The sequence below is a fragment of the Schistocerca cancellata genome, chromosome 3 (genome assembly GCF_023864275.1).
Source record: "Schistocerca cancellata isolate TAMUIC-IGC-003103 chromosome 3, iqSchCanc2.1, whole genome shotgun sequence".
In the NCBI taxonomy this organism is placed as follows: domain Eukaryota; kingdom Metazoa; phylum Arthropoda; class Insecta; order Orthoptera; family Acrididae; genus Schistocerca; species Schistocerca cancellata.
The window spans coordinates 121,607,856-121,628,556 of NC_064628.1; the positions used below are offsets into that span (position 1 = coordinate 121,607,856).

The 20,701-nt window shown below is 41.7% G+C and overlaps 1 protein-coding gene across 1 annotated transcript; it reads left to right on the forward strand.

The window, feature by feature from the left end:
- Nucleotides 1-683: 683 nt before the first annotated feature.
- Nucleotides 684-7,281, forward strand: LOC126177147 (ubiquitin-like domain-containing CTD phosphatase 1). The gene is made up of 5 exons (XM_049924420.1): nucleotides 684-927; nucleotides 1,069-1,250; nucleotides 1,625-1,813; nucleotides 5,465-5,623; nucleotides 5,708-7,281. The coding sequence occupies exons 1-5, from the start codon at nucleotides 768-770 to the stop codon at nucleotides 6,029-6,031; spliced, it is 1,014 nt and encodes a 337-aa protein (XP_049780377.1). The 5' UTR covers nucleotides 684-767; the 3' UTR covers nucleotides 6,032-7,281.
- Nucleotides 7,282-20,701: the final 13,420 nt, after the last annotated feature.

The window sequence follows — 20,701 nt, forward strand, 5'->3', positions numbered from 1 at the left end:
CATGACTCGCCACCCACGACAATTTGCTGCTCCCTCCCTACCAAGAAATATTTAATACAGTCACTGATTTCGCTTGATACACCTTTAGATCGGACTTCCGATAGTAAGTGTAGGTGTTGTGAGTCAAATGCTTTTCGAGAGTGAAGAAATACGTCTTCTACCGGATTGTCTGACCTACGACTTTCAAGATGTCACATGTGAAAAGCGGGAGTTAAGTTTCGCTTGATCGGTGTTTTCGGAAACCTTGTTCTCTGGCACAGAGAAAGCCAGCCAGTCTGTTCATGGTACCTCATTAAGTTTAAACCCAGAATAAACTCGCAGTAGTACTTAAGGCTAAATCACAGTCGCCGTCACGTCATGTCACATCAGGATGTATCCAAATTGTCCGTCACTTCACGTCTGCTCGTTTAGCTTAGTACCGATCGATGAAAGTAAGGGTATGACAAATCAGAATATGGTGTCGGAATTGAAGAATTACTAACGATAATTTTTATTAATGGGCAAAGCAAGCTTCATAACTTATGTTCTTGATTATCTGCATATTACAGAATGCTGTCATATGAGGCTTAAGTAAAATTAAAGTGATTAGCTTAGAAATTATGCGGGTTTTATTTATCAATCTAGTACATGATCGATTAAAATTTCTGGAATGTCTTTGATAGCACGAATAAGATCTTTGTATTCAATGTCGGGCACTTTGATGTGTACGTATGTGTTATAGATGGAGGGCGGCATTTTAAATTTGTTTTGCTGAATAGGGAAACGTCATGGAAAACGAAGTTACTATTGTTGTGAAGTGGAGTGGGAAGGAGTACAGTATCAATAATCTTTCGGAGAGTGACACTGTTCAGACTTTAAAGAATGCAATACAAAAGGAAACGGGAGTTCGCCCCGAAAGGCAGAAACTCCTTAATTTGAAATTAAAAGGTAGGAACTATTGTGTGTGTTTCCATGAGCTTGTATAAGTTTTCATGTTCTTTTATAGAGATTCACTGTATTGGTTGTGGTACTTTGGGTGAAGAGAATGTATATATGTATGTGAACTCGCCTGACATTGGATTTCTCCAGGAAAAATTCCTGGCGATGATTGCCAAATAGGGACGCTGAAGCTGAAACCAGGTTTTAAAGTAATGATGATGGGCTCGCTTGAAGAGGATATTGCAGATGCTAGTGTTCCTCCTGAAGACATACCAGAAGTCATTAATGATCTTGACATTGAAGAGGAAGAAGTAGCCATTGAGAATAAAGAGGTATGTAGTTAACAAATATAGTTACGTAATTTTGTGCTATATTGTTATAAGCGAAATATTATTCGCATCGTGATAATTATGTGAAAAGAGTTATTCCGAAGAGGACTGCTATTGATAATTTTGCATTAATTTATATAGATGAGTGCCAGACGTTAAATTTTTAGATATTGCATAGCATAGTTCAAGTGAAGCATTACAATATAATTAGCAAACGAGTTAAGGGGGACTATGTGATGGAAAATTCTGACTGTACTTTGTTTCCTGCAAATATGAAATTATTACTGCCCTCCTTAAAGGATAAAATCATAGCATACTTGATTATATTGAATGGCTTATTCATAGTTTGTACTTATGTTTGTAAAAAATATTAACAGGTGTATCTAGCCAAAATTGACAGACGTATCCGTGAATACAAAGTTAATATTCTCAACTCACCAAGGGCTGGGAAAAAGCTACTTGTCCTAGATATTGACTACACTTTGTTTGATCACCGGTCAACTGCCGAAACTGGATATGAATTGATGAGGCCATTTTTGCATGAATTCCTAACATCAGCGTATCAAGTGAGTAATCAAAATAGTTTGAAGCTGAATTACCTTGAAACATGTGTGAAAAGTAAATGTAATAATGATATGTTTGAGTTTGTTGTAGTTACATGTTGCCTGTCTGTCTGCAATCATAGTGTTAAAATTCATTGAAGAGAGAGAACTTTTCATTTGTACAACTTAGCGTCCATCAAAGTTAGTCGCATTACATCTAAAAGTTGTTTGTCTGTCTACTACTCATGTCCTGGTTCACCCTGTACTTGATACATAAAATGAGCAGTCAACTTCTGGCAGCATAAATGTCGCACTCGTAATAAGATGTTCTCATTTTGAGCAATCAGGGAATTACTGAAAGTTGTGATTTCAACTGTATACAGTATGGCAACCATGATGTCACTCATTGCACAGGCAAACAAATGTAAATAACAAATGGAATATTTATATTGAGCATCAGAATGAAACTAATGTGACAACTGCTGGAAGTGGGGTATTTGGGTGGGTACAAACTACATAAGCAACAGTTAGAATCACAACATTCCAAAACAAATATTAACCAAAAAATAAAGCACATGAAATCCTAAACAATCAACTCAACCAAAAAAAAAAAACGTGCAGCCCACAATACCAGGAACCTGCATACAACTCACACACACACACACACACACACACACACACACACACACACACACACACACTCCAAAATAACCATTCCTAAAACACTCACCTGTCGAACCATATTCCCTAAACACCACCCATCGCAATTGATAGCCTTTTCCAAGAAAATCCTCCCCCCCCCCCCCCCCCCCGCCAAAAAAAAAAAGAAAGGAAAAGAAAAAAACTGTCTCCCAACCACAAAACACATTAAACACCCCTCCCCTCCCCCCTTTCACAAAAACATTTAAAAAATCAAACAACTATCTTCAGTCTATACATTTTATCTACAAGCTTCAAGAAACATTTAAAATTTAAATGTTCAATAATTTTCTGGAACACTTTTCGTTCAACAGTACTCATGAAGATGAAAGTGTAGGGTAGAAGTGCATCACTTCCACCTTCCTATAACAAACTTTACAGCTTCCCAATAACCCAGTATTTGTACTAGCCCCCACTGGATGATTTTTAAACTGTACGTTATTATATACCACTAAATGCTGAAAACCCCTGGTACTCAAATCCCTGTATGAAGAAAATCAGTCAGAAACTATAATTGACTCCTCTTCGGTACACTCTTCTGTTAACTCGATGAAAACTGTTTAGTACACCTACACCTCCAAACATCACCCTAAATCAGGACACCCACCCCAGGAATCAACAGGCCCCTCATACCCATGTTTCCTCAGGATGATCATGCCTCCCATGCTTAGCCTTCCACAACTATGATTCATCAAACCCCCTGTACTTAATAAATTTAATATACACTTCCGGGGGAGGGGGGGAGGGAGGAGAATAATAATAATAATAATACCAGTTCAAGGCACACTCATCGCATGGACACAAAAACTAACAATGGTATGCTACCAGAACAATGTCCTACATGGCCAGACTAGATTGCTCGAACCAGGAACCCCTCCTAATAGACCTCCAAACATTATCCCAATGCCACCACCACATTTTCATGTTCCCAGTTTGAAAGACAGGCGTGGTCATCAATTCACCAGTTCACAACACACTCCTCTATTAGACCACATTACTGTAAAAACACAGCCATATCCTTACGCATCACAGCCACTAACAAATGGTTATTACACTTAATCATTATAACTATAACTGTATTCCCAACAGAAAGATCACTGTAGTGTCCCAATCCTACAGTACGAGGTCAAAGTATGAATATTGCACATTTCCTCCTGCTTAGGCAGATGGAACAAATTGTTTGATTCTTCTTTGCATTTGATGTGGTTTAATGTGGGCCTTAAGGGGCTTATGGAAGCACAAGTAGTTCATGGACATTTCCTTAGAAAAACCCCAAAAACATTGTTTTTTTAACCATGTTTTCGTACAAACACCAAGCCACAGATTCCAAGACTGTTATGAACAGCAAATGACTGAAATTTTTACAGTATATTCCTAAGATCCCCAACTTGAGAAAAACATTGAAAATTATCTTGATATCTTTATCCATTTCCGAGGTACAGAAGTTCAAAGTTACCCAAGTTATCCACATAAAGTCCGGTGTGAGGCAAAAACAAAGTTAATTATCTTGATATCTTTATCCATTTCCGAGGTACAGAAGTTCAAAGTTACCCAAGTTATCCACATAAAGTCCGGTGTGAGGCAAAAACAAAGTTGATAAAAATGATGTACCATGTAGAAGTGTACTGTAAAGTTTCTCTATTAGAAGGTTTATGGGAACCCCGTGTAGCGGTACCAAATCACATCCAAAATTTTTGTGCATGTAAAATCCAGTGTGAGGTGTAAAATTAGTTTTGTGGTATTTTAGAGTCGCCAAAAAACTTTAAAAATTTTACTAGCCCATAATGTATTTTTCCTTGTGGGTGAAATGCAGGGAAAAAATGGGAAGCAATGGAAAAATGCCCCTATCAAAGCATGAAAAAGGTGAATACACTCCTGTGTAAAGACTCTGAAAGGAATCTAATTAGTATATAGTCTGGACGTGAAGACTTGCTTTTATTAAGTGATTTAAGTTGCTTCACTACTCAGAATATATCCTCTTATAAGTGTCATTCTTCCTTCCTTAGCAACTTCAAAAATTTTGGTGAGGTGAAACACACACACACACACACACACACACACACACACACACACACACACACAAAACCTCTATGTTGACAGAGGAGGAGACAGTGCCAGTGGGAAAGAGATGGAAAAGTAACTAAATCCTGGAAGATAGTAGGAGGAGGTCGTGGTGTAGAAAGTGAGAAGGAGGCAATGGTAGCGTGAGAGTAAGATAGGGACACAGTGCCAGTGAAACATAGTTGAAGTGCTAGGAAAAGAGTGAAGGAGACAGTGCTGTTTGGAGAGGAAGAAAGAGGAGAAAGTGGAATAGAGTGAGAGCCAGTGATAACGAGGGACAAGAGTCTAAGACAGGGACGATGATGAAGAGACAGATGTGGCTGTGAGAAGAGACAGCAGTTGTGGGAGTGAATAAATGAGATAGTAGCAGTACGAGAGAGCAAGAGGGAGACAGTGACATTGAGAGGAGACAGTAGTACTAGTAGGACAGGATAAAGGAGACTGACAGTGTCTGTGAGACAGGAGACAGTGACAAGAGTGACACAAAGAGATAATGACAATGAGCTAGGCTGAATGAGTGAGAGAGGGCAAGTGGGAGTGGATGGGTGTGAACGAGTTACAGGTAGGGGAGCTTATGGGAGTGAGAGGTGAGTTGCATTCCGAAAAGAGCACAACAATTTTTTGTAAAATTTTTAAAGTTGCTGAGGAAAGTAGACTTAGGCAGTTGATATCCCACTGTTCAGCCAGTCTTTTAAACAAGAGTATATTTGCCTTTTGTGCTCCGAGAGGAGCATTTTTCCACTGACCTGAATTGTTTCTGTGCTGTTTGTAATTGTAAGGTAGCGGGAACTGTGGAAAAGGTGTTGGTTTTGAAATGGTTACAAAAATACTTTCTGCTGCAGCAGTGCATGGATATAAACAGCTTTGCTTTGAATTTGGACTGAAAAGTAGCTAATTATTCAAATTTAATTACAGGACTATGATATTGTTATATGGTCAGCAACAAGTATGAAGTGGATAGAAGAAAAAATGAAGCTTCTTGGTGTGTCAACTCACCCTGATTACAAAATTGCTTTCTATTTAGATAGTTTAGCAATGATATCAGTACACACTCCAAAATATGGAGTTGTGCAGGTAAATGAGCTATCTTGTGTAACTGTATCCTTTTCTTGTCGTTGAATTGATAATTTTATTTGGTGCAATTTTTTGTGATTCTAGGTGAAACCACTTGGTGTTATTTGGGGAAAGTTTGATCAGTACTCTTCAAAAAATACTATAATGTTTGATGATATACGCCGAAATTTTTTAATGAATCCTCATAATGGATTAAAAATACGGCCGTTCAAGCAAGCTCATTTGAATAGAGATAAGGATCGAGAACTCCTCCGGCTTGCAAAATACCTGCAAGACATAGCACACGAGGAAGATTTATCAAGTTTGGAACATAAACACTGGGAAAAATATAAACGTAGGAAACACAAAGGGGTAACAGCTAAAAAAGATGAATCCTTGGGAAGTGGAGACAGTGCTGATACCAGCTAGCAGTGTCTGTTAGTGGTGTAGATTTTGAGAGGCACAATTCAACAGTGTCCATTGGAATATTGTGCGAAGAAAAGTAGAACTGGACAACAATTCTTAGTAACTGCATGGATTTTAAGTTGTTTCTGTGATGGAATATTGTAATTTTAGTGCAAATGCCAGATGTATATGAAAACAGAGTACACTCAGTCACTGGTTTTTCATACATGCTGTCAGTTTTGTGGAAGAAAAATCCCTAGCCATAAGTGCACTTCAATTTCTTTTCTGAGGCAGTTTTCAGTGTGTGTTATTATTATGATCAGTTCATTTAAGCTGGATGTAGACTGTCACAATTTGAACCTTGGCAAGAAATGAATTGTAAAATTGCTTCTGCCTTTTTAACTTCCTGACAAAACATTTGTGCCTAAGTAATCTTGAATGGTGTTTGTAAGTGAACTTTAATTTCTTTTTGTGCCTGTTTCTCTGAATTGGAATTTGTGTATCTCATTCTGTGCAAATATAATTAAAAAAAAAAGTGTTAGGGCAGGACACTTTAAGCCACTGAATGGATAATGTGCAAATATTAGCTTTAGATGATAGAGATAAATTTGTTATGAATAGTATAAATAAACATCAAAGAAAGTGGAAGTTGTACTTCTACATGGTTGATTTTTGTATAATAGTTCAAACCTCTTTTAAAAAGATATTCTTGGGTCATATTTTTTAAGCACTTTGTGTATACTTTGCTTTCATAATATGTTGCCTTTCCACATAAACGGGTTGTTATACAAAGAAGAATCCAGTCCTTAGTCTACCTGCAAAAGATTTGTACTGCATGGGGAAAAGTCTTTAAGGATAAGCTCCACAAGAGGCATATTAAGACTGTTCCAGATGTGTTTATTACATTTGTCATGTTCAGTTTGACTTGTCACCAGAATTCAAACTGCCAAAAGTTCTTTAATGAAGAACTATATTTGTATAAGCTGTTGATGGCAAAAATCCAAAATCACAAAGGTATAATACGACATGGAAAGGATATCGTTTTAGCTGATGGCATGGGACCAATTCACAATACAGTAAATATTTCCTGGCTTTATAGTTAAAAATTAAGGATGTTAAAGGAGTTTCATTAGCAGTGTTACTGTTACTTAATTTTAATTGTTGATTAATTTTACAGCTGTCCAGATTTTCTAAGTTTATTTTGTAAAGATACTGAAGGAATGTGAAGAGGTGAAATAAATTTAAAAAAAGTAACAAAAATGCATATTATTTCTTACAGGTATGATTAAAAGTTTGGAAGAAGTGTTAGACATTAGAGAAGTTCAGTGAGAGCCTTGGTTAAATACATGTCAGTAGGCTGGTTTCTTAATTTACTTAAATATAAACCAGTCTTCCATTTCGTAATTAGTATCCATTACTGTTACCCTGGAATTCTTTTATTTCAGTTTTAATGAGAGTGAAAGTAACTCTGCCAACTTTGAGGTGCTGGGGAAACCTTGAAATACAAGTATATGTTTGGGTGTGACATTCAGCTTCAATGTTGATGTTCTTTTAATGCATGTAATTAAAAATTTCAATTACGAGGTTTGTTTTTCTTTGGAGAATTGATTAGTGTTTTTATGCAGAAGTGTCACTTGACCCATTCTGTGGATTCGTACATTATTGTGTTTTTCCAGCCTTTAGCAACAAACAAGGTGTGAGTGACATTACCACACATTAATCACCCCTCTCAGAAAAAATCCCCTATGCCCCCAATTCTATAACTTGATCTTTCAGTAGTAATTGAGTGCTGGTCATATACGCTAGTTTTCTTTTATTGGAAATGGAGACTGCTCTGTGCATGCCCATGCACTGAGAGGTGCCTTCCTGCAGGACCAGGGGTAAGAATAGGCCTGAGGTATTCCTGCCTATCATCAGAGGCGACTAAAAGGAGTCATACATTTCGGCCTTTATGTGACGGTCCCCTGTGGGGTTTGACCTCCATTCTTCAAAATTTTTCCGAAGAGTGAGCCAATTGGGGAAGGGCGCCTGAACATGGTGCATGGTGTCCATTGTGCCTAGAGATCTGTAACCTGCTTTCTCATCTCGCATTGCAGTCCCGCTCATTCCCCATCTCTTGGGCAAGGACACTTTCCTGGGTGCGTTTTCCACCATGCACTATGCAGTGTCGCTTTCTGCGCCGACAATGACCATGGACTTGTTTGCACCTGATATCCAGCGCAGTAGCCAGTCCATTGTGGTGGGGCCGCCATCTACCCTGTTGGTTGTAGCCCCCCTGACAACACAGGGATCACTCTGCTGTTGCCTGCACTGTTAACTCCCCACATATGCCAAAGAGTAGTTGTCTGTCACCCTGGGGCATCAGGACTCCCGGCATGGCCATCCTGCCATGTGGCCTATGCTGCGGCTGGGTGGCACCCGTGGGGAGGCCCCCTTGTTGGATGACGTGCACTGAAGCATACCACGTCATCACTTGCTGGTGATTAAACACCAGCGGTCTCTAAGCGTTCTAAGTCTCAGTACAATGCCAGAAAGTAAAACCCTAAATCATTCCTCTCCATGGCCACACCATGGGAGGAACACCAAGCTAATGATGGCAGCGAACCTTATTCATCCTGGTACCTCATATGTACTGATGGAGACTCCTTTGTTTCGATGAAGCCACAGTTTTTTGTAGACCATTTAGAGGACAAGTTTGGGGAGGTGGAGGGCTTGTCCAAAATGCGGTCAGGGTAAGTCTTGATAAAACAGCATCCTAAAACAGCATCCTCTGCCCAGTCACGGGCATTACTTGCTTTTGACATGCTGGGGGATGTCCCGTTACCATCACACCCCATAAGAGCTTAATTGTGGTCCAGGGTATTATGTTCCGCAGGGGCCTTCTTTTGCAGTCTGGCAACGAGCTGCGCACCAACTTAGAGCGACGAGGCGTTTATTTTGTCTGGCGCGTCCATCGGGGTCTGAGGGATAATCGGGTTTCCACTGGTGCCTTCATCTTGGCCTTCGAGGGTGGCACATTGCCCGAGGTCAAGGTGATGGTCTACCGCTGTGATGTAAAGCCATATATCCCTCCTCCTATGCAGTGCTGGAAGTTCGGCCCTATGTCTTCCTGCTGTACTTCCAGCGTCACATTTCGAGATTGTGGACGTCCATCACATCCCAATACTCCATGTGCCCTGCCTCCCATCTGTGTCAAACTGCAGAGAGCCTCGTTCCCCTTGCTCGCCAGACTGCAGAATTTTATAGTGCCATAGTAAAATCAGGGAATACAAGACCCTGGACTGACTGACCTACACTGGGGCTAGGAGGAAATTTTAGTGTCTACATCCTGTGGCTATGACCTCCTCTTACGCTGCTGCTATGAGAACAGTTGTAGCCCTATCGGTTCTGCGAATTCCGGTTGGCTCTCCGAGCCGGAATACTACACCTGCCCCCTTGATGGTGGGGGGCACACTTCCCTCCCTGTTGCTCCCACACCACCTACCTTGGGAGCACTGCTCGCCCCCCCCCAGCCATGGGGGACACCAGTCCCCACTTCACAGCTGGAGAAGCGTAAGTCTTCTTCGGCACCTCTTGCTAGGACCACCACTACCTACAAGCTTTGCTTCTGAGGATGAGGTGGAGATTCTCGCATCCACTGAGGACCTAGATCTCGCCGGACCCTCAGACACCATGGATACAGACTGCTCAGGACATAAATCAGTGGCAGCGGGTGACCCTGAGGTGTAAACTGCCTAATTGAATGTTCCATGCCTTCCCAGCCTCACAATCATGTCATCCTCCAGTGGAATTGAGGCGGTTTTTTTCCACCACGTGGCTGAGCTACGGCGACTGTTGTGCTTTACTCCTGCTTTCTGCATTGCCGTCCAGGAAACCCTGTTCCCAGCAATGCCGAACCCTGCCCTCTGCGGCTATAAGGGATATTACAGGAACCATAACGACTATAATTGAGTTTCAGGTGGAGTTTGCATCTATGTCCTCAACTCAGTATGCAGTGAACCTGTGCCCCTTCAAACCCTTCTCGAAGCTGTGGCTGTCAGGATGAGGACAATGCAGGAAATAACTGTCTGCAACATATATCTTCCTCCAGATGGTGCAGTACCCCTGAACGCATTGGTTGCACTGATTGATCAACTCCCTAAACGCTCATAACCCTTTGTGAGGTGGCACTGTGCTTACTGGCCGAGGCAGAGATGTCGAAACCGACCTCTGCCTCTTAAATAATGGAGCCACCACACATTTCAGTGTGGCACATGGCACATATTCAGCCATTGATCTTTCAGTTTGCAGTTCTGGCCTTCTCCCATCTATCCACTGGAGAGCACATGACAACCTGTGTGGTAGTGACCACTTCCCCATCTTCCTGTCACTGCCTGCCCCAGTGTCAGGCCCACGGACGCCTGCCCAGATGGGCTTTAAACAAGGTGGACTGGGAAACTTTCAAGTCTGCTGTCCCCGTTGGATCTCCCCCATACGGTAACATCAATGTGATGGTTCCGCAGGTGACTACAACTATCATTTCTGCGGCAGAAAACGCGAACTCTTGCTCTTTAGGGTGCCCACGGCGAAAGGCAGTTCCTTGAAGGTCGCTGGAAGTCACTGAAGCAATTAAGGAGCGTCGGTGAGCTCTACAGCAGCATAAGCCCCTGGAGCACCTCATAGTCTTTAAATGGCTCCGTGCCCGCATTCGCCATCTTATCAGACGATGGAAGCAGGAGTATTGGCAGAGATATGTCTCAACCATTGGGTGCCAGAAGTAACCTTCCCAAGTCTGGGCAAAGATTTTCGAGTACCAGACCCCAACAGATGTTCCCGGTGTTAACATAAATGGTGTGTTATCTACTAACACAAACACGACTGCCGAGCAATTTGATGAGCACTACGCTCAAGCCTCTGCATCAGAGAATTATCCCCCAGCCTTTCGCACTCTCAATCGGCGGCTGGAGGGGAAAGTGATTTTGTTCACTACACGCCACTGTGAATCCTATAACATCCCATTTACAGAGTGGGAGCTCCTCAGTGTGCTGGCACATTGCCCCGACACATCTCCTGGGCCAGATTGGATCAACAGTCAGATGATTAAACATCTCCACGTCTGACTTCAAGCGACATCTTGTCATCTACAGCCGGATCTGGTGCGATGGCGTCTTTCCATCGCAGTGGCAGAGAGCAGCATCATTCTGGTGCTCAAATCCGGTAAAAGCTCACTTTATGTGGATAGCTACCAGCCCGTCAGCCTCATTAACGTTCTTTGTAAGCTGCTGGAACATATGGTGTGTCGGCGATTGGGTTGGGTCCTGGAGTCGCGATTGGGTTGGGTCCTGGAGTCACGTGGCCCTACTGGCTTCATGTCAAGGCAGCTTCCGCCAGGGTCACTACCACCAATAATCTTGTCCCTCGAGTATGCCATCCAAACAGCCTTTTTCAGACGCCAACACCTGGTTGCCATCCTTTTGATTTACAAAAAGTGTTTGACATGACCTGGTGACATCATTTCCTCGCCACATTACACGAGAAGGGTCTCCGGGGCCCGTTCCCAATTTTTATCCAAAATTTCCTGTTGCTTCATACTTTCCATGTGCAAGTTGGTGCCTCCCATAGTTCCATCCATATCTAGGAGAATGCAGTCTCGCAGGGCTCTGTATTGAGTGTGTCTCTATTTTCAGTGGCCATTAACGGTCTGGCGGCAGCTGTAGTGCCATCCATCTCACCTCTGTATGTGGATGACTTCTACATTTCTTATTGCTCCTCCAGTACTGGTGTTGCTGAGTGACGCCTTCAGGGAGCCATTTACAAGGTGGAGTCATGGGCTCTAGCCCATGGCTTCCAGTTTTCAACCACGAAGTCGTGTGTCAGACAATTCTGTTGGTGTTGTACCATTCATCCTGAACCAGAACTTTATCTTACTGACAATCCACTCACTGCAGTGGAGGCGTATCGATTCTTAGGACTGGTTTTCGATGCCTGATTGACTTGGCTACCTCACCTTTGTCAGCTTAAGTGGAAATGCTGGCAGCACCTCAATGCCGTCTGCTGCCTGAGCAACACCAACTGGGGTGCAGATCGCTGTACGCTGCAGCAGCTCTACAGAGTCCTTGTTCAATCATGCCTTGACTATGGGAGTGTGGTTTATGGTTCAATGGCGCCCTCAGTGTTGTGTTTACTCATCCGAGTGCACCACTGTGGCGTTCGCCTAGCGACAGGTTCTTTTAGAACGAGTCCGGTGACCAGTGTCATGGTGGAGACCGGAGTCCCTCCATTGAAGGTTAGGCAGGTACAACTGCTCACGAGTTACGTTGCAAACGTTCGTAGTTCATATCCGTATTACCGTCTTCTTTTCCCACCCGCAGCAGCCTGTGTCCCGCATTGGCGGCCCAGGTCAGGGCAACAATTGCGGTTCGCAAGAAATCCCTTCTGTTTGAACTGGAGTCCTTCCCTTTACCACCTATGCTTGAGGTCTATTCACATACACCTCCATGGTGTACACCTAGGCCGCGGCTGCGCGTGGACCTTTCACATGGCCCTAAGGACTCAGTTAACCCTGCGACTCTCCTCTGTCACTTCCTCTCGATTCTCAACATGTACCAGGGCCATGAAGTGGTTTACACTGATGGCTCGATGGTCACGTTGGCTTTGCCTATGTTAATGCAGGATATATAGAACAGCACTCCTTGCCTGATGACTGCAGTGTTTTCACTGCAGACTGGCGGGCATATTTCGTGCTCTTGAGCACATCCGTTCATGCCCAGGCGAGTCATTCCTCCTGTGTACTGACTCCTTGAGCAGCCTACAAGCTATTGACTGGTGCTACCCTCATCATCCTCTGGCAGCGACCATCCTGGAGTCCATCTATACTCTGAAATGGTCCAGTCGTTCAGTGGTGTTTGTCTGGACCACAGGTCACGTCGGAATCCCAGGCAATGAACTTGCCGACAGGCTGGCCAAACAGGCTACGTGGAAACCACTTCTGGAGATGGGCATCTCTGAACCTGACCTGCGTTCTGACTTATACCGCAGGGTTTTTCGGCTTTGAGAGACAGAATGGCATAACAGTACAAACAACAAACTGTGTGTCATTAAGGAGACTACGAATGTGTGGAAATCTTCCATGCGGACCTCTCGCAGGGAATCAAGTGTTCTCTGCCGGCTCCCCATTGGCCATGCTTGGGCGACCCACAGTTACCTCTTGTGCCGTGGAGGCCTGCCCCAGTGTCGGTGTAGCACACGGTTGACAGTGGCCCATCTTCTGGTGCACTGTCCCACTTTGACTGTCCAGTGAGGGAATCTTGGGTTACCGGACTCGTCGCTAATTTTATCTGACAATGGCTCATTGGCTGATTTAGTTTTAAGTTTTATTCATGAGGGTGGATTTTATCATACTATATAAGTTTTAGCGCATGTCCTTTGTCCCTCTATGTCCTCCACCCTAGTGATTTTAGGGTGGAGGTTTTGATGTGTTACAGAGTGGCTGGCCAGCCGGTCATGGTCACCTGCTTTCTTGTTTTACTCTTTTCATCCCCTTTCTTGCGTTTCTGTGGTTTTCCTGTCCCCCTTTTGTCCATTTACGTGTTTTTTGCCCTTCATCGTTCTTGAGATTTTTCCTTTCATTTCATTTTGTGTTGTCAGTCTTGTGTGTTTTACTCTCACACTTGTGGCATTAATTTATTCAGAACAAAGGACTGATGACCTCGTAGTTTGGTCCCTCCCCCCCTCTTTTAATCCAACCAACCACTGAGAGGTGGCATATCTGTAACAAATGAAGAATAAGACTCAATAGCAAGCTGCATTTATGCTAATGTTTATTGATAGGACGATATAGGAAACATTTAAAAATAGTTTCTGCATATGTTCAGAAACTCACTGCCAATTGAAGTACATAAAATCATAGGAAATGTCCTAAGGCATTGTTCAACACAGGAAATAGTGATAACATTTCTATAGCTCGTATTCACAGTAAATACCATGATGTGGAATAAGTCAAACAAAAGTTGCATACTTTTTAACATGCTTTTGTGTGAAATTTGAGTTCTGTTTGGTAATCCTAGTTTCTGCTTGATGATACTGTTCCAGTTAATTGAGGGAGTGTCTTCCATTCTATTATTTTTTGTTGTTCTTTTCTTCATCCTTGTCTCTCTCAGAACTACCAGGAAATTAATTAAGATTTAATTACCATTGTATTGACGAGACAACATCTCCTGTCAGATTAGCAACTCATTCACATATTTTAGCACACTAAAGGCACATATGTGGCCATTGCTCAGGATACATTCTCCATAATTTGAATTTTCTTCTGGTGCCAAAGATTCTTCCATTTCTTACACTCTTTTAAACACTTTAATCTGTACAGACAGCATTATATTTCAGACTTCTTTCATCACTTTCAACTGTGAAGGAATTTAACAACATGCTACTTTCAATTTCATTGTGTTTAGTTGATATTCGGAGACTCATAGTGTTTATCTTAATTACCAACAATTTAAAATTGTAGATTTTACTTTGCATTCTCAGTCAAGGAGATGATGAGCAACAGGAGTCTCTAAATATAATTGGGGACAACAGTGTAGCCTAAATTGAAAGTGAAAGATAGATGATAAACAGTACAGACCCAAAAAGATAGGGTTTTGAAATGTGGTTGTACAGAAGACTGCTGTTGATTATATGGGTATATAGAGTAACTAATGAAGAGGTACTGAACTGAATTGGAAAGACAAGAATTTTATGGCACAACTTGCAAAAAAAAAAAAAAAAAAAAAGAAGAAGAAAAGATTGGTTGACACATTCTGAGGCATCAAGAAATAATTATATTTTAATAGAGGAAGAAAGCAAGTGAGCGCATGTGCTTTGTGTGTGTGGTGGGGATTATAGAGAGAGACCAAGGCTCGAATACAATAAGCAAATTCAAATGGATGTAGGTTGCAATTTATGTTTCCGTTAGTCAGTTGCAACAATACAGCAGACTTTTTGGTGATGCATGCTGTTAATAATAAAAGTCTTTTCATAGAGTGAGCAGAACATTGTTGCCATAAATTGATTCAGGGAAACTACAGGAAATCTAAATGCAGATAGCTAGACAGGAGAGGTCAACCCCAATTTTCCACCACATCCACATTTGTGCCTCAATTGTGAAAACATGGCAACTAGCAGAAATGCAGTACAAATGTTCAGATTATATTAAATATATTATAAATTCAAGTATCAATAATGTAGAAAAGATAGATTGCTACTTAAGTTGCAGACAGGCACAATTAAAAGCCACTTACACAAAGCATTTAGCCAAAGCCTGCATCAGCAAAAGAGAAAAGCACACCTGACCGGCAGCTCGGGCCAGTTGTCGGAGTTGGTGGTCTTGTGTGCATGAGGTGTGCTTGCTGGGGTGTGTTTCTCTTTTGCTGATGAAGGCGGTGGCTGAAAACTTTGTGCAAGTGTCTTTTAAATGTGCTTGTCTGCAACTTAATGTGTCGTCTTTGGAGTAAGTAGCAGTCTATCTTTTCCTACATTGTTGTTATTCGGAAGGACTTAATCATGGCCTTTTTGGATATTGAGAAGGCGCATGACAGTATCTGTAGAGACAAGCTCTGGGATGTGCTGAATGCAAAAGGGATAGATGAAGAGATAACACGAAAAATCAGAAAAATGTATGAGGAAAGTGAGAGTTGTGTGAAAGTGGGGAGGGAACATACTGCATGGTTCAAGCTGGAAAATGGGCTGCGACAGGGAAGTGCACTTTCGCCTTTATTGTTTATTATTGTTATGGATGAAATCCTACAGCAAGTATCAGATGCAATTGGAGATCATAAAATGAAAGCAGTGCTTTTCGCCGATGACCTGATGTTATGGGGAAATTGCGAGGAGGTGGTGCAAGAGCAGTTAGATGCACAGGAGGCAACGACAGCACAATATGGAATGCATTTCTCTGCAAAGAAAAGTGAAATAATCATCACAACCAGGAAGAAGAATAGGCCAAATGTGGATATAACTTGTGGAGGGGAAAAACTACAAGTGGTAGAGAACTTCAAGTACCTGGGAAGCGTGATTGAAAGTAAGGGGGGAAACGCAATGGAAATAAACGAAAGGTGCAGAAAAGCAGGGCAGTTCTACAAATGCATTAGGGGGCTTATTTGGAGCAAGGAGGTGCCACAGAAATCCAAGGGAATTATATACCGAACCTACTTTGTCCCCATATTGGCATACGGAAGTGAGACATGGGTAATGCACAAAAGTGACAAAAGTAGAATACAGGCTAGTGAAATGAAGTTCCAGAGGAGCAGGTCGGGTGTAACAAGACGAGACAGATTGCGAAATGTGTATGTGAGGGAAAGACTAAAGGAGGAACCAGTACAGGACAGGATAGAAAAATCAAGACTGCAGTGGTATGGACACATGAAGAGAATGGATGAGGGAAGAATTCCAAAGAGGATGTTTGATCTGCAACTGGAGGAGAAGAGGCCCAGAGGAAGACCAAAGGATAGATGGGTGAAGGGAGTGAATGAATGTGTGATGAGGAGAGAACTGGACGAAGGTGGAAGAGGGGGAATGGTGGAAAGACAGAACACGATGGAGAGGCTTGTGTTCCCGACAGACCCAGCCAGTGGCTGGAAACTGTCCAAGATGATGATGTTGTTATTCCTACACCGAGTTTCAATTTTTGAAATACAAATGTCTGTTACACTGACACTAAAATAAAAAAAATTATATACAGATAGACTTCACACAAAAATCACCACCTTTTACTATAAGAGAAAAAAAATTAAAGGAAGTTATCCAGAAAACTGCATCATGAGCTATATGGAGGGCTTTGAGGACACCTAAGTGCCTTCTTTTCAAGTCAGTCCATCACAATGTGATTGGCTGTCTGCACAGCATCGTATTTTAATAGCTTATTCTCCTAGGCCCCACTTGTGCTTGCTGTGGTGCACAGGTATTGCTTTAATGGAGCCACAGTTTCCACAGTAGTCAGTCAAAAACACCACCAGGTGCTGGACTTCATATAATTTGTTGATTATGGACCATTTTCTCTCCCGACCAAACCCATCTTTTTACAGTTTCACAGCCTTGTCATACAGTGGTCCTCTTGACCTCAATTACTGGCCAATATCAGCACTTTCCAGCCATTAATTCTTATTCTTAACATTTACTATTCAGAGCTATTGCTGTGTGGAACATGGGAACTAACTAGACAGGCTAAGTGAACTCAACATAGCTATCACAACTACCATACATGAAAGCATGCAGACTATTGTGCAGTCAACTGTTGACATTGTTTTGTAAGAGATTTCGCCACATAAGGGAAAGATGACCCATGTTGTCCACTGCCAAAAAAGGATGGATTCATTACAAAAAAGTGATATTCTTCTGCTTGGAAGAGACAGCCAGAAAAACTTAATATGTAACATTTGTCACAAGCAACAGTCACTACTGCAGTCCAATTCAAGAACAATGGTGGTTTGTACAGGTCCAGGCACTGACAGGGATTGCATTGTTGCTGGGTTCAAGCGACACCTGTGGTATAAGCATGCACATGCTTTGCGCTTGAAGAAAGTGCGTGTCCGGCTAGTTATGTCTCCCACTCACTTATGTATAAGTTTTGCATACCACCACCATCAGTGATAACAACTTGCAACAAATGGAATATAAATGCACTACAGAACTCATACTGCAAAATACTAACGCGAATTCTTTACAGACGAATGGAAAAACTGGTAGAAGACGACCTCGGGGAAGATCAGTTTGGATTCCGTAGAAATATTGGAACATGTGAAGGCAATACTGACTCTACGACTTATCTTAGAAGAAAGAGTAAGGAAAGGGAAACCTACGTTTCTAGCATTTGTAGACTTAGAGAAAGCTTTTGACAATGTTGACTGGAATACTCTCAAATTCTAAAGGTGGCAGGGGTAAAATACAGAGAGCAAAAGGCTATTTACAATTTGCACAGAAACCAGATGGCAGCTATAATAGCCGAGGGGTATGAAAGGGAAGCGGTGGTTGGGAAGGGAGTGAGACAGGGTTGTAGCCTCTCCCCGATGTTATTCAATCTGTATATTGAGCAAGCAGTAAAGGAAACAAAAGGAAAATTCGGAATAGGTATTAAAAATCCATGGAGAAGAAATAAAAACTTTGAGGTTCGCTGATGACATTGTAATTCTGTCGGAGACAGCCAAGGACTTGGAAGAGCAGTTGAACGGAATGGACGGTGTCTTGAAAGGAGGATATAAGATGAACATCAACAAAAGCAAAACGAGGATAATGGAATGAAGTCAAATTAAGTTGGGTGATGCTGAGGGAATTAGATTAGGAAATGAGATACTTAAAGTAGTAAAGGAGTTTTGCTATTTGGGGAGCAAAATAACTGATGATGGTCGAAGTAGAGAGGATATAAAATGTAGACTGGCAATGGCAAGGAAAGCTTTTCTGAAGAAGAGAAATTTTTAACATCGAGTATAGATTAAGTGTCAGGAAGTCGCTTCTGAAAGTATTTGTGTGGAGTGTGGCCATGTATGGAAGTGAAACATGGACGATAAATAGTTTGGACAAGAAGAGAATAGAAGCTTTCGAAATGTGGTGCTACTAAAGAATGCTGAAGATTAGATGCGTAGATCACATAACTAATGAGGAGGTATTGAATAGAATTGGGGAGAAGAGGAGTTTGTGGCACAACTTGGCAAGAAAAAGGGACCGGTTGGTAGGACATGTTCTGAGGCATCAAGGGATCACAAAGTTAGCATTGGAGGGCAGTGTGGAGGGTAAAAATCATAGAGGGAGACCAAGAGAGGAATACACTAAGCAGATTCAGAAGGATGTAGGTTGCAGTAAGTACTGGGAGATGAAGAAGTTTGCACAGGATAGAGTAGCATGGAAAGCTGCATCAAACCAGTTGGACTGAAGACCACGACAACAACGTAACTCATTGCAAGGACATTTAATTTTCACACTGGCTAAGACATTCACACTCAGAATACAACTGCATGCACATTGGCTGTTGGAGAATGCGTGACATAGGTGCACAGAATATGCCTAAACTTGTCCACCATCATTCGTGGCTCCAATTATAAACATATGCATTCTTTCATGACTGGGGCATATCTCTTTTACTGTTGCTTGACTGGCAATACTATGTATTTTTAATAAAACATAAACACCTCAAAAGGCAGCTCTTCAGCAAGAAACAGTGGTTTATTTCTACAAATGTTGAAGTTTCCCCACCAGTTCACAACCATTAGCACAAATATAGAAGTTGTTAGTTCTCATCGGAACACCATATGCAGTATAACATTATTAATTACGGTGTAAGCTGGAACAGTGTGTGCCCCTGTCTGCACTCTTGTATCCCCCTTCAATTTTCCTTTTTTCTTCCACTCTATTTCAAAATAATCTGTATAATGTTGAATTATTGTAGGCAACATATTTTCCTGGAGAATTATCAGGTTACAAGGCTAACACTTAATCTTGCCAAGTGCAGCCCAAATTTTGGTGCTAAGTTTTTCCCACTATAGAAATTAGGTGGCAGCTGAAAGTTATATTGGAGAAAACAAGAATTTATTTTGATTTCTCCAAATTTGTATAAAAATTCTTTACTTGCAAAATCTGAATCAATAAAAGTATGTGTAACATGTCAAGTTTTCATCTGCTTTGTATGAACTCGTGCATTGGATTATAATGATATTAATCCTGTAACTAAGGTCGACTACTGTAAAAGTCCACTATAATTGGTCACACAGACGGTGGACTGCTGTAGAAGTCAGGTGGAAAAATGTTCCCTCTGGTGAACTGCTATCGCACTCCAGTCTACCTTGCTTGTTTACCATTTTGCTAAGCTTAACTTTTGTGGAGCAATGTCCTTGATGTTATCTAGCAGGCTCCCTGGAACCTTGTAGTGCAATGTATTGCTATTATATTTCATGGGCATTCACCTAGCACTGTGGTTGATGCAAAGGATCCTGGGGATTCAGTTAGCAGTGTAGTGTCAGCAGAGGCGCATTGATTGTCGAAATAAACAATCTGTGTTGCCTCCTTCCTAGGCTGTTGACAGATTATTGTTGTGTAAAATTTTATTTTGAAAATGAACAGATGAAGAAACTTTGAATCTGCTATTAGACACTGAATTTGAGGTCAGCAGTGAAAGTGAACCTTGCACTGGTTCATTACCACAACAAAGTGCTTTAGCCAATCAATGATTTCAGATATACCAACGTCTTCAGGCACATCAGAATTTTTTGGCCCTTCAACAGTACCAGACCCAGGAACATAGACAACTCATCAGAAGAAGACGACAATGAAGAAGGAACCAAGCATCAGCATATAAAACAGAATGTGTGTGGTCAAGTAAAATTCATAACACCATAAGAACACCAGTTTTGTCCACAGTATCTGGAATGAAAAGTGCAGTTGATACAAGAAGTTTCTTTAGCTTTTTTGCCCTGATTGTGGCTCATATTTGTAACGAAACCTATAGATATTTTACTCGAAGTTCTTAACATCTGACTAACAGAGCGAAGAAAGAGTCAACATACCTGACACCAAATAAATTACTTACTTTTATAGCTATGTCTTAAATTATGACAAAGGAGAAAGAAATTATCAGTATTGGAGTACTGGTCAAAATGTCCACTTCGGGGAACTCTGATTTTTTTCACAATTTCTTCCACGAGATAGGATATTTTTCTGTCCTATGATTTTTTACTCTTCAGTGATAAT